General features: G+C 42.4%; 1 protein-coding gene across 1 annotated transcript in view; it reads left to right on the top strand.

The window, feature by feature from the left end:
- The window catches only part of cabp1a (calcium binding protein 1a), a 38,451-nt gene extending 23,953 nt beyond the window's left edge, over positions 1–14,498 (top strand). Inside the window, exons 2-7 of the mRNA XM_017688992.2 lie at positions 6,883–6,913; positions 7,312–7,455; positions 10,428–10,537; positions 11,842–11,916; positions 13,055–13,127; positions 14,059–14,498. Coding sequence (XP_017544481.1) covers positions 6,883–6,913; positions 7,312–7,455; positions 10,428–10,537; positions 11,842–11,916; positions 13,055–13,127; positions 14,059–14,084 — 459 coding nt within the window. The 3' untranslated portion in view covers positions 14,085–14,498. The remainder of the gene's footprint in view (positions 1–6,882; positions 6,914–7,311; positions 7,456–10,427; positions 10,538–11,841; positions 11,917–13,054; positions 13,128–14,058) is intronic.
- Positions 14,499–15,113: the final 615 nt, after the last annotated feature.

Raw genomic sequence — 15,113 nt, 5'->3', positions numbered from 1 at the left:
ACGGACTCGGTTTATATCACAATACCTACATTTAGAGTCGGTTATTCATTCAGCCTAATGAGAAACTGTAGAACGGACTCGGTTTATATCACAATACCTACATTTAGAGTCGGTTATTCATTCAGTCTAATGAGAAACTGTAGAACGGACTCGGTTTATATCACAATACCTACATTTAGAGTCGGTTATTCATTCAGTCTAATGAGAAACTGTAGAACGGACTCGGTTTATATCACAATACCTACATTTAGAGTCGGTTATTCATTCAGCCTAATGAGAAACTGTAGAACGGACTCGGTTTATATCACAATACCTACATTTAGAGTCGGTTATTCATTCAGCCTAATGAGAAACTGTAGAACGGACTCGGTTTATATCACAATACCTACATTTAGAGTCGGTTATACATTCAGCCTAATGAGAAACTGTAGAACGGACTCGGTTTATATCACAATACCTACATTTAGAGTCGGTTATTCATTCAGTCTAATGAGAAACTGTAGAACGGACTCGGTTTATATCACAATACCTACATTTAGAGTCGGTTATTCATTCAGCCTAATGAGAAACTGTAGAACGGACTCGGTTTATATCACAATACCTACATTTAGAGTCGGTTATTCATTCAGTCTAATGAGAAACTGTAGAACGGACTCGGTTTATATCACAATACCTACATTTAGAGTCGGTTATTCATTCAGTCTAATGAGAAACTGTAGAACGGACTCGGTTTATATCACAATACCTACATTTAGAGTCGGTTATTCATTCAGCCTAATGAGAAACTGTAGAACGGACTCAGTTTATATCACAATACCTACATTTAGAGCCGGTTATTCATTCAGCCTAATGAGAAACTGTAGAACGGACTGGGTTTATATCACAATACCTACATTTAGAGTCGGTTATTCATTCAGTCTAATGAGAAACTGTAGAACAGACTCGGTTTATATCACAATACCTACATTTAGAGTCGGTTATTCATTCAGTCTAATGAGAAACTGTAGAACGGACTCGGTTTATATCACAATACCTACATTTAGAGTCGGTTATTCATTCAGTCTAATGAGAAACTGTAGAACGGACTCGGTTTATATCACAATACCTACATTTAGAGTCGGTTATTCATTCAGTCTAATGAGAAACTGTAGAACAGACTCGGTTTATATCACAATACCTACATTTAGAGCCGGTTATTCATTCAGCCTAATGAGAAACTGTAGAACGGACTCGGTTTATATCACAATACCTACATTTAGAGTCGGTTATTCATTCAGCCTAATGAGAAACTGTAGAACAGACTCGGTTTATATCACAATACCTACATTTAGAGCCGGTTATTCATTCAGCCTAATGAGAAACTGTAGAACGGACTCGGTTTATATCACAATACCTACATTTAGAGTCGGTTATTCATTCAGCCTAATGAGAAACTGTAGAACGGACTCGGTTTATATCACAATACCTACATTTAGAGTCGGTTATTCATTCAGTCTAATGAGAAACTGTAGAACGGACTCGGTTTATATCACAATACCTACATTTAGAGTCGGTTATTCATTCAGTCTAATGAGAAACTGTAGAACGGACTCGGTTTATATCACAATACCTACATTTAGAGTCGGTTATTCATTCAGCCTAATGAGAAACTGTACAGACTCAGACTCAGAGTCAGTCTTCTGTAAGTAGGTACGGAAGAATACATTTGAAAGTGATGAGGCACATTTGAAAAAATGAAGATTAGAGTTTTTCACCGTCCATGGCTTCGTAATCTAGATCTAGATTCTCCACACGTTCTCTCTCCCTGTCTGTGTGTGTTTATACTTGGTATGACACTGTATAGGTCTAAGGTGTCAGTCTAAACAATGTGCTTGGTAAACTGTTATGATAGATGAATGGAAAACTGGCTGCATGCTTATTTTTTTATTAATGGATTTCTCTCTCTCTCTGTCTCTCTCTCTCTCTCTCTGTCTCTCTCTCTCTCTCTCTCTCTCTCTCTCTCTCTCTCTCTCTCTCTCTCTCTCTCTCTCTCTCTGTGTCTGTCTCTCTTCTCTCTCTCTCCTCTCACTACACATATGGCTGTAGTTGAACGGCTGGTAATGAAATGAGTAATGTCAACATTTGTGCACACACAGTGCCGTCAGAGCTGGCATCGTTCGCTTAACGCACAGCATGACCAACTGCAACAGCAGCATTAACTCACCCACTCACTCTCATTCAGTCACCCACTCTCTTACTCACGGGCCCAGTGGCTGGGTTTGTGTGCTGGACCTGTAGGACTGTGTGGATGTTTGGTTTGGAGTCTCTAGAACCTGCTCCCTCAGTCACACTGCTTCATTCGGCTTATCTGGTCTTTCTGGTAAAGCTGACTGCCCACGTTGATGGTGTTTGGTGAATAATGATGGTCTTTAGTGGAGAAATATGATTAGTATCGGGGCAGTCGTGGGCTGGAGGTTAGGGAACTGGCCTTGTGACTGAAAGCTTGCCGGTTCAATCCCCAGGGCCGACAGCATGTGACTGAGATGTCCTTGTGCAAGACACCTAACCCCCAACTGCTCCCCAAGCGCCGTGGATAGGGCTGCCCACCACTCTGGGCAAATGTGCTCACCTCCCCCCAGGGTGTGTGTATTCACTAGTGTGTATGTGGTGTTTCACTTCATGGATGGGTTAAATGCGGAGGTGGAATTTCCAAAAAAGTATCACTTAACTTAACAGTGTATGTTGTAGATTGGTGGAATTTGGTGGGGAATAACAGTGTAGGGTGAAGAATAGGAGTGTTTGACTGGAAGGAATGGGGTTTGGAATGTGATAGGGTTTGGTGGAGGATGATGGTGGTCATTCAAGAATGATGGTGTTTGGTGGACAATGATGGTGTTTGGTGGAACATGGAGAACAGCTGTGATGTTTAGTGGTGTTTATAAGAGAATGCTGGTGTGTATTTGTGAATAATGGTGTTTGTTGGAGACTGATGGTGTTGGAATATAAGGGTGTTTGGTGGAGAAAAATGGCGATGGTTAGATAATGATGGTTTTTCATGGAGAGTGAGTATCGGAGAATGTTGGTGTTTGTTGGAGAGTTATGGTGTTTGGGGGAATGCTATTGTTAGACTATGAGGGTGTTTAGTGGAGAATTTTTTTGGAGAATGTTGGTGTTTGTTAGATAATGATGGTGTTTAATAAATAATGATGTTTAGTGGGGTTTATTGGAGAATGTTGGTTTTTGAGAATTATGGTGTTTGTTGGAGATTTATGGTGTTTGGACATGTTGGTGTTTGTCAGACTATGACAGAGAATTCTGTTTAGTGGGGTTTATTGGAGAATGTTGGTGTTTGGTGGAGAGTGATGGTGTTTACTGGACCATTATGGAATTTGTTGGTGTTGTGAATTTGGTGGTGATGGTGAATGCTGGTTTTGGGCTGTAGTGTTGTTTGGTGAAGATTGTTTTTAAGAATGATGGTGTTTTATGGAGGAGGATGTTTAGTGAGGTTTATTGGAGTGTTGGTGTTTGAGAATCATGGTGTTTGGTAGAGAAATATGGTGTTCGTGTAGATGAGTAATGATGTTTGGTGAGGTTTATTGGAGAGTTTTGGTGCTTGTTTGAGAATCTTAGTGTTTGTTAGGCTGTGTTAGTTTTTGGTGGAGAACAGTGGAATTCATGGGTTGACTGTTGACTTAAACTTAATTGGTTCAAATCTTTATAGATATGACAGGATGATAGATTTGAAAGCATTAGAATTTAGCCAGGAGCGAAGTGTTCAATTATCAGCATGCTGAAAGGAGACAAACCTCTGTGAGTGTGTTTGTGTATCAGAGAAGAGTAGAAATGATCTAAGGTTCTTCCTATTAAGAAGGTCAGTGGAGGTATGAGATTTTACTGGATATTTACTGGTGCATTATTATGCAGCGACAGTTGAATAAATTTCTCTCTGCGCTGGAGCTTCTGGTCCTGACAGATTGAATAGCACTGTGGTGATGAAAGGAGCTTGTCTGTGTGTGGCTGCCAGAAGGCCTGGAACTGGCCAGTGAGAAGCAGATTGTACCGAGACATACCAGCCAACACAAACACACTGCAGCCTCTGGGAAAGGACACGGACCTCCACAGGCAATTATTTAGACGCTGGAACAATAGAGAGTGTTTCAATAGTTCAGACTCATGGTTCATGAGAGCTGAAGCATTAAATAAAGATTGCAGGTGGTGAATCATGAAACAGTAGAAGCCGTATCGCCCCCTACGCTTCCTGTAGTGTATTACAGTCTGTCAGAGCGACTGTGTGGATCATATGAACATTATAGAGCTTTTTAAATGAAACAGTAGAAGCCGTATCGCCCCCTACGCTTCCTGTAGTGTATTACAGTCTGTCAGAGCGACTGTGTGGATCATATGAACATTATAGAGCTTTTTAAATGAAACAGTAGAAGCCGTATCGCCCCCTACGCTTCCTGTAGTGTATTACAGTCTGTCAGAGCGACTGTGTGGATCATATGAACATTATAGAGCTTTTTAAATGAAACAGTAGAAGCCGTATCGCCCCCTACGCTTCCTGTAGTGTATTACAGTCTGTCAGAGTGACTGTGTGGATCTTATGAACATTATAGAGCTTTTTAAATGAAACAGTAGAAGCCGTATCGCCCCCTACGCTTCCTGTAGTGTATTACAGTCTGTCAGAGCGACTGTGTGGATCATATGAACATTATAGAGCTTTTTAAATGAAACAGTAGAAGCCGTATCGCCCCCTACGCTTCCTGTAGTGTATTACAGTCTGTCAGAGCGACTGTGTGGATCATATGAACATTATAGAGCTTTTTAAATGAAACAGTAGAAGCCGTATCGCCCCCTACGCTTCCTGTAGTGTATTACAGTCTGTCAGAGCAACTGTGTGGATCATATGAACATTATAAGGATGCTTTATTTAAAAGTCTGTAATTCTTTGACTTTTTATTGTGCTGTACTTTTAGACCTATGCAGTTACTTGGAGTCTTTGGAATGTTCTCCCCCCATTCACTCTGCTTCAATTTGCTCATAGTTTGTTCAGGAGAACATTATAAAGGCAAAGATGGCAAATTAGGTGTTTGGTGGAGAATGATGGTGTTTGGTGGACAGTAATGTGTTTGGTGGAACGTGATGGGGTTTGCTGGATAATGATGGTGTTTGGTGGAACATGCTGGTGTTTTTTGAGGAACACGATGTTGTTTTCTAGGGCATGGAAGTGTCTTCTGGATTATGACAGTGTTTGGTAGATAATAATGGTGTTTGGTGGATAGTAATGTGTTGGTGGAACATGAGTGTGTGTGGTGGAAAACGATAGTGTTTGGTGGATACTAATGTCTTGGTGGAACATGAGTGTGGTGTTTGGTGGAAAATGCTGGTGTTTTGTGGAGAATGATGTGTAATTGAAAATTATAGTGTTTGGTGGAGAACAATGTTTAGATGGGAATGATGGTGTTTTGTGGAGAATGATGCTGTTTGGTGGAGAATGATGGTGTTTTGTGGAGAATAATGTTTAATTGAGAATATAGTGTTTGGTGGGGAATGATGGTGTTTGGTGGGGAATGATGGTGTTTGGTGGGGAATGATGCTGTTTGGTGGAGAATGATGGTGTTTTGTGGAGAATGATGTTTAATTGAGAATATAGTGTTTGGTGGGGAATGATGGTGTTTGGTGAAGAACAATGTTTAGATGGGAATGATGGTGTTTTGTGGGGAATGATGGTGTTTTGTGGAGAATGATGTTGGTTAGAGAAATGTTTTGATTGAGGAATGGTGGTGTTTGGTGGAAAATGTTGGTAATTGATGGAAAATGATGGAGTGATGGTGTTTGGTGAGACATGATAACATTTATGGTGGAAAAATGATGTCAGAATGACTGTGTGATCTTTTTCCATAATCGTCAACCGGTCGTTGCAGCTCTAACTTCATTGAGATGTAGTGGGAGATTTACAGTGCCTGATGAACTGAGATGTTTTTCGTTGGAATGGAGACATGGTCATATAAAAATAAATGTTCTTCTGGTTTTCTTAACTGCAGGATGACGCGTGTGGTATTTCACCTGCCCTGCCTCTGTCTCCATTTCTGGTTTGATGTCGTAGTCTGTATCCATGCGTGTCTGCATGTGTCTGGTGTCCGTTAGAGCAGTGTGTGGGTATGTGTGTGTATGTTTACGCCCCCCCCCCCCCCCCCCCCCCTCCTCGTGTTAACCCTCCAGTCTCTGTTCTCCACCTGGTTCCCTTCTTCTCGCTCCATAGCCTTTAAAGGCTGTTGTCCCTGTAGGCCAAAGACTTGCGTTCTTCCACTGGCTCAGGCCAACGTTTCCGCGATGAACACACCCCGTTTTTCTGCTTAGGACCACCTCCTGCCTTCCACAGGCCCATGACGTTACCTTCTTCTATAAAACAGCTGGAGGACATCGCTTTGACACTGTGAGAAAAGCCATGATGGAGACACTGTGCATGTTTCAGCTTCCTCAGGTTGAAGAGGACGTTCTGGTACTGCAGTCCTGAGCTTAAAGGAATATTCCAGAGCTTTTCAAGATAATCTTGATCTTCTGCATCTGTATTGCATGGTCAACTACCACTGATAGTATCTATGTACTTAGAAAAGAACAGAAACACCGTGGACTTGAAAATCACTTACAGTGGAAGTGAATGGGCAGTTGCTAAACCAAGTGCACATTAGCTTCTATTATAATTGTTTTGGAGAAAACAGGTTTTCTGTTCTGTTCTTCTGTTGGCTGGATAATGAAGGCTGAAATTATTCCACGTGGTAATATTTCTATGACCATATCCCATATTAACTTTTTTTGTAGCTACACATTTCCCTCAGGTCTTGCTTTTTGCTCAGTATTTGACATTTCTCTGCTTCTCTCCATTTGTGTTTCATTTAACAGGACCGAGAACTGAGACCTGAGGAGATTGAAGGTGAGCTCTTTTCTGGTCATTTCAGATGTTTGTGCTACAGTAAACTTAAGTTTAAAGTCATAACTCTGTCGTTTACTCCTCAGCCTGGATGTAGTTGAACACTATGAATACATGTTTGCTTCTCATGCCCCACCGATTACACACAGACCCACACGTCTAAACCTCCACATAGTCACTTTAAACCTTGTGTAGTTGTTCGGTGTCTCTAATAGACCTGATTATGAGGTTTCTGACACTGTTTGACTCACTGTTATGGACTGAGGTTTAGTCTTGACTCTGGCTGATATAAGAGTGCAGTATTCCGTGTAGTGTTTTGGCGCCGTGTTTCAGTAGATCACGTATGTCTTATGGGCTGTAATGACTGCTTGTTCTGATTATCATCTCTTGTGCGCGTGCAGAGCTGCGTGAGGCGTTTCGGGAGTTTGATAAAGATAAGGACGGCTTCATCAGCTGTAAGGATCTGGGGAACTGCATGAGGACGATGGGCTACATGCCCACCGAGATGGAGCTCATCGAACTCAGCCAGCAGATCAACATGAACCGTAAGTATGTGAGTGTGATGAGCGTGGATGTACCCACCCAGATCCTGCTTTGCTTCTGTTCTCCATCTGAAACCGTACGTCTGTGCGTCCGCCATGTTGGAGAGGTCAAGATCCGCTGGTGAACAGATTCACTTGCATTGAGAGACGAAGAGTCTCAAGATTAAACCGACCACAACTTCCTTATCACTCGACCGATTTTCACCAAATCTGTTTTGTTATAATCCTCAGACTCAGGCTAATCTCAGTCAGTCTGTGACCTGAAGGTTGCCAGTTCGAGCCCCTTGGCTGACGGTCCATGACTGAAATGCCCTTGAGCAAGACACCTAACCTCCAACTGCTCCCCGGGCGCTATGGATAGGGCTGCCCACCGCTCCGGGCAAGTGTGCTCACTGCCCCTTAGCGTGTGTGTTCACTAGTGTGCTTCACTGCACGGATGGGTTAAACGTGGAGGTTAAATGAACTTGGCCGCATGGATCTGCTCTCACACACCTCAGCAAATCCATCAATGTGTGAATCACTTCTAATCTTAATGCACATCAAAATAAATCGCCAAAATGATGAAGCTAAAGCCGGCTTCCTGGTCGAGTTTTCCCGTTCCAGCAAGTTAAGTGATACTTTTTTAATCCCACAAACGGGGAACTTCTACCTCTGCATTTAACCCATCCGTGAAGTGAAACACCACATACACACTAGTGAATACACACACACTAGGGGGCAGTGAGCACACTTGCCCAGAGTGGTGGGCAGCCAAATCCACAGCGCCCGGGGAGCAGTTGGGGGTTAGGTGTCTTGCTCAAGGACACCTCAGTCATGGACTGTCGGCTCTGGGGATCGAACTGGCGACCTTCCGGTCACAGGGCCAGTTCCCTAACCTCCAGCCCACGACTGCCCACAAATGGTGCATTTGTTACTTGTTGCCTGATGCTACACCGTTCAAGGTGGAACTGGAAAATTTGAACACGAAACTGGCACATAGGAAGACTTCATAATCCCATCCTGTTTTCTGAGAGCGATATTCTTGAAATTTTGGACAGTATCTTTTTCTTAACCTGCCGCTCTGTAATGGTACTGAATGCACGCTGACTTTATGCGCTGTTGACGTGCCTGGATGGACCCGACGTGGCATCAGGGATGTATATCTATGGTGATGAGTCGGTGTGAACCTCTGACCGTGCTTGACTACAGATGGAACCTTTAGAAAATAAAGAAAATACTCAGTTGAAAATATTTAGAATTGAGTTGAACTCATTCAGAAACTCCAACATCAGTGCATTTCCCATGCATAGTGTTTGAGTCAAAGTCAAAGGAGGCAGCAGGGACAGTAAATACAATAAACACTGCAAACAAAAAGGGTTCTTTACTAAAGACAGTGGTTCTACATAGAACCATGAACACCAAAAGAACCATTTGCATGATTAAAGGGTTCTTTGCATCATGACATGGTTCTTCAGATTAATGGAAAGTGTGCCAATGACGGCTCTATATGGAATCTTTTTGAAAAGGGTTCTTTTATTGTTATAACCAGTAGAAGAACCCTTTGGGTGCTATACCCTTTTCAAAAAAGATTCCATACAGTCGTCTGATGCACACTTTCCATCAATCTGAAGAACCACTTCATGATGCAAAGAACCCTTTAATCAAGCAAAGGGTTCTTTTCTTTAGGAGAGTACCTTTTCACCTGTTTTAGATTGAGGTGATGTTTTTATAGGGGTAATTCAGAGACAGTGTGGCTCTCGCTGGACGCTGGACAGCACTAGGATTTAAAACAGGTGCTAGATATTCAGCTCTTCTCTGTGATCTCTATGAAGTGGTTGGCCTCCACTTTCAGTGTGAAGACAATCCACTGGTTCTTATTTGTCTATAAGGTGATTATTGATCAGCTTCCTTCACAGTAGTCTGCATTTTTATCAACAAACAAGTCTCGGTACAGTTTACGTTCTATTAGCTCTGCTCAGCTGGACGTTCTGACAGTACGGTCTGAATACAGTGAGGCAGCTTTTAGAAACACGGAGCATGAAATGTGAGCAGTTTATCCCCCGACTGGTTTTAGGATTAATGTTAAAGAATTCTATCATACATTCTGTTTGTTCTGGTGTTTATCCAGGGCTCACTCGCTAAATAGACTGTAATCCAGTGTGTAGAGGTGTAGTGTTCATAGTGTAACTCTCTCTCTCTCTCTCTCTCTCTCTCTTGCGCTCTCTCTCTCTCTGTCTCTCTCTCTCTCTCTCACACACTCTCTCTCTCTCTCTCTCTCTCGCGCGCTCTCTCTCTCTCTCTCTCTCTCTCTCTCTCTCTCTCTCTCTCTCTCTCTCTCACACACTCTCTCTCTCGCTCTCGCTCTCTCTCTCTCTCTCTCTCTCTCTCTCTCTCTCTCGCTCTCTCTCTCTCGCTCTCTCTCTCTCTCTCTCTCTCCCTCTCTCTCTCTCTCTCTCTCTGCCTCTCTCTCTGTCTCTCTCTCTCTCTCTGTCTCTCTCTCTGTCTCGCTCTCTCTCTCTCTCTCTCTCTCTCTCTCTCTCTCTCTCTCTCTCTCTCTCTCTCTCTCTCTCTCCCTCTCTACCTCTCTCTCTCTCTCTCTCTCCCTCTCTCCCTCTCTACCTCTCTCTCTCTCTCTCTCTCTCACTCTCTCTCTCTCTCTCTCCCTCTCTCTCTGCCTCTCTCTCTGTCTCTCTCTCTCTCTCTCTCTCTCTCTCTCTCTCTCTCTCTCTCTGTCTCTCTCTCTTGCTCTCTCTCTCTCTCTCTCTCTCTGTCTCTCTCTCTCTCTCTCTTCCTCTCTCTCCCTCTCTCTCTCTCTGTCTCTCTCTCTCTCTCTCTCTCGCTCTCTCTCTCTCGCTCTCTCGCTCTTTCTCACACTCTCTCCCTCTCTCTCTCCCTCTCTGTCCCTCCCTCTCTCTCTCTCTGTCTCTCTTTCTCACACTCTCTCTCTCTCTGTCTGTCTCTCTCTCTCTCTCTCTCTCTCTCTCTCTCTCTCTCAGTGGGGGGTCATGTGGACTTTGATGACTTTGTGGGTTTGATGGGTCCGAAACTGCTGGCAGAGACGGCCGACATGATCGGAGTGAAGGAGCTCAGAGACGCCTTTAAAGAGGTGAGAACGTCCTACAGAATACAGAGTGTCACTGTTACACTTATGACAGATGAGCCTGAGAGAGAATCTACTGTAAACACTGTAAATAACGCTGATCATAGCGACTGAGGGGGAAACTATCAGTGACATTCATCATTTCATGACTACAACACGTAGAAAGGGAAAGAACTGACTTGACAAAGCTATGCTATCCCAGGTGGTTGCTACGGTGTTGCTAGGCCATTAGTGTGATATCCTAGGTGGCTGCTAAATTGTTGCTATGATATCTTAGGTGGTTGCTAATGTGTTGCCAAGTCTTTATTAAGTGGTAGCTATGTTGTCATAGGTTGTTGCTAAGGAGTTGCTAGGCCATTAATGTGGTGTCCCAGGTGGTTGCTAAGGTATTGCTAGGCAGTTGCTATGCTATCCTAGGTGGGTGGTAAAGTGTTGCTAGGCCATTATAATGGTATCTCAGCTGGTTGCTTAGATGGTGCTAGGCTGTTGCTAGGTGGTTGCTTTGTTGTCCCAGGTTGTTGCTAAGGTGCTGCTAGGACATTGATATGGTATCCCAGGTTGTTGCTGAGGTGTTGATATGGTACTATGGTACTTAGGATGGTTGCTAAGGTGTTGCTAAGCAGTTGCTATGGTATCCTAGGTGGATGGTAAGGTGTTGCTAGTTCATTGATATGGTATCCCAGGCTGTTGCTAAGGTGTTGCTAGGTCATTGATATAGTATCCCAGTTGGTTGGTAAGGGGTTACTTAGCCATTGCTATGGTCTTCAGAGTGGTTGCTAAGGTGTTGCTAGGCAGTCCCTATGGTGTCCTAGGTGGATGGTAAGGTGTTGCTAATCCATTGATATGGTATCCCAGGCTGTTGCTAAGGTGTTGCTAGGTCATTGATATAGTATCCCAGTTGGTTGGTAAGGGGTTACTTAGCCATTGCTATGGTCTTCAGAGTGGTTGCTAAGGTGTTGCTAGGCAGTCGCTATGGTGTCCTAGGTGGTTGGTAAGTTGTTGCTAGTCCATTGATATGGTATCCCAGGTTGTTGCTAAGGTGCTGCTAGGCAGTTGCTATGTCATCCCAGGTGGTTGCGAAAATGTTGCCAGGCTATTGTTGTGGTGTTCCAGGTGATTGCTAAGGTGCTGCTAGGCCATTGCTATGATATCCCAGGTGGTTGTTAAGGTCTTTCTAGGCTGCTGCTATAGCATCCTTTAACAAGCAAACTTAATTACATTGTTCATAATTGATATAAATTTCCAGTGTGATTCTAAAAATAATGAAGTTTGACCGAAATGCACATAAACATCTTTACGCTGCTCTTCAGTTTGACACAAACGGAGATGGAGAGATTAGCACGAGTGAGCTGAGGGAAGCCATGAGGAAACTGCTGGGACATCAGGTGAGTGACTGTACTGTACCTGTGTGTGTTTGCACTGTACTGAAGTCTTAGGCCTCTGAGAAAATTCTCTGTAAAGCAGTTAATCTGGGCGGCGACCATTTATTTGTAAGAAAAAAAAACACTAACATTAGCATAAACACAAATAAAATTCAATTAAATCATATCATTCCATCTTTATTGCTCTAACCTACATATTCATGACTTTTTTAAGGTCCCATATCATGGAAAACTGACTTTCTATATTTCTTATTTTGAATTTTGATATAGCCTGTAATCAGTGGCAGTTTTAAAGCACCTTCACACTGAAGTTAGGAGGAGTGTTTCAGGCCTTTGAACAAGGCAGCAAATCACAATTGAGATAATTTACATATATCAGTCTTAAAGGCACAGTAACAAAAACAGCCTATTTGATTGTAATGGATACAGAGAGATTGGAAAATGTCCGGGGGAAAATGAATTTTATGTTAACTGTATTTATTTGAACATTATATTTATGTTTATTTGAAAGCTTGTACGATGATGTTGTAGGGCCACTGTTAATAAAAATAGTAGATATTGAGAAAAAAACTTGTAATATTTCAAGAGTAAAGTCATAATATTTAGAGAAAAGGTCTTACTATTTCATGAAAAAAGCTGAAATATTTGGAGAATAAAGTAATATTTTGAGAAAAAAGTCAGAATATTTAGAGAATAAAGTCATAATATTTCAAGAATAAAGTGATGATATTTTTAGAATAAAGTCGTAATATTTGGAGAAAAAGTCATTTTACTTCAAGAATAACGTGATATTTCAAAAATAAAGTTCAAGAATAAAAAACGACTTTATTCTCAAAACTTTGACTTTTTCTCGAAATATTAAATCTTTTTCTTGAAATATTACCAATTTATTCTTGAAATATACTGTATGATTTTTTTTTCTCAAAATATATCGACTTTATTCTCGAAGTCTACTTTTTTTATTTTTATTAACAGTGGCCCTAAAAGGTCATTGTAAGTTTGGTGGTTTTACTGGCTGTAATAAAAGTCCTGATAAAGATAAACAGTTTTAAAATGAGCTCGGCTGCTAGGACTTTAATATAGGAACGAATCTGCCTCTGTGGGAGTCTTTGTGTTTACATCGGTCTGTCTCGTCTGTCAGGTCGGCCACCGGGACCTGGAGGACATTCTGAAAGACATCGACCTGAACGGGGACGGACGTGTAGATTTTGAGGGTGAGCACAACCCAATTAGCCAAAATGCAGCTAACATTTTCTAATGCAGTGCAGATCTCAACAGATCGAGTCACGTCACTGTTTACATCTGCCCTTAGAGGAGTAGATGAGTGGTGGTCGATCAGCCAACACACGTGGAGCGGCGAGGCTAACGGCGCTAACTGATTAGCATGCCAATTAGCATGGGGCTAACTGCATGCCTAAAATGTTCCCTGCTTGCAACTAGCTGTGTCAAATTGTGTATATACAGCTAAAAACAGTCACTGTAAATTGTGTCTGGTCGTGTGCAAAAGTTTGTGCGCCCCAGTCAACATCCCATGTTTTGTGGGTTTTCGAAGTGAAAATAAGTCCAAACTTCCGTGAAATTCAGCGGCTGAGCCGTAAACAGAATAATTCAGAGTGGTTTGATGTGAAATGGTTCGTTGTAGAGAAACTTACTGACCCAGTTTTCTTTACAGAGGTGGTGATAGGAACCAGGGGTTGCCATGACTACAACACAAATATAGCCATTTTTTATACTCTGTACCCCTCCCATCAAGAATGCATTAAGATAAACTGATTAAAATACATTTTAGACCAAAACATGGACACAAAACTACCATAAAACAGCGTCTCAGTCATCAGGCAGTGAATTCAGAACCAGCTCATGTAGGAACTTTCTGTGAGGAGCTTTTAGAGGGGGACGTCTGGTTCCCATCACCACCACTGGGAATGGTTCTGACTCGGTACGTTTATCTAGAACGGAGCGTTTCACACCAAACCGCCCTGTTTACATCTTAACCGCTTAATTATGCAAGAATTTTGAGAAATTGGTGGAGTTCAGTTTTAACACAGCTACTTACTTCTACTGTAAATACTATGAGAGAATATTAGCTTATAAAAAAATATAAACTGCATATAAAATAAATGTTCTCCCAAAATGATTTTGTAGAGTTTGTGCGGATGATGTCTCGATGAAGGCGCTGAGACTCTACACTGCTCCCTGCTGGCTGGAGGAGACACAGCGAGGCAACGAAAGCATAACTGAAGAATTGTCCACATGCAAAACCTTTTCGCTGGTGCGGAACGAATAAGACTGCCTGTGATTGATCATTCTGCAATCACCGATCATCTCACTGGACATTACATGTGAAAAAATTGCATTTCACAGCTTTAGGACGCACCATTGGAGAATCTAGAACTACTGTAGAACAACGAGCCTGGGGCTGAGAACTGGAACACGGACGCTTGTAGAGAAAACGCACATACACACGTACACATGTGGTACTGTGTGAAAGTTGGAGACCCTTCATTTATCTATTTTTAAAAGATTAAAAGCTCCAGAGAAAACGAGACTCCTAACAACCACCTGGAAGAGCTGGCAGAGCCCTAAACAGCACTGAAAGCTTTGATCTCTGAGAGAGAGGAGAAGATCAAGCTGCTCCAGATCTGAAAACATCCACAGGTGTTTCTGTCCATCCTTCCACTGTGAGGAGACCACTCAGCGCTGTGGGTCTGAAAGGACGTGTAGCTGATCAAGAAGGACCTCACTGAGAAAAGGAGACGGACACATCAAACAAAGAAGCTGGACGATGAACTGACCGCCCCAGAGTCCAGACCCCAGCACCACTGAATGGGTTTGATTACTTCAGGAAATCAACCAGCTTCTCAGACTGAGCTTTGCAAGCGTGTCTGCAGGTTCTTTAAGGAGCTGAAAGTGACGCTCCTGAGAAGAAAGAAAGCTGGAATGAAGGGAAAGAGACTCGCTGACCACTGAACACTGACCACTGTTACGTAATGTAAGCAGGTCTCTGACTTTTGCACAGTGCTACTATATACACACATACACATGCATACACACACTGAAAAAATACAGCGTAGAATTCAGGGTTTAAATGTGCACATCATTCCCACAAGGATTAAATATATTACATCAACAGAATTATTCCCAAAAGTAGATAAAGTGAAAGACAGAAAAGTCGGGCTGACTTATTTACCGACACTTTA

The sequence above is a fragment of the Pygocentrus nattereri genome, chromosome 29 (assembly GCF_015220715.1).
Source record: "Pygocentrus nattereri isolate fPygNat1 chromosome 29, fPygNat1.pri, whole genome shotgun sequence".
Classification (NCBI taxonomy): domain Eukaryota; kingdom Metazoa; phylum Chordata; class Actinopteri; order Characiformes; family Serrasalmidae; genus Pygocentrus; species Pygocentrus nattereri.
The sequence above is the reverse complement of the archived record's forward strand: the minus strand, read 5'-3'. Positions and strand labels throughout refer to the sequence as shown.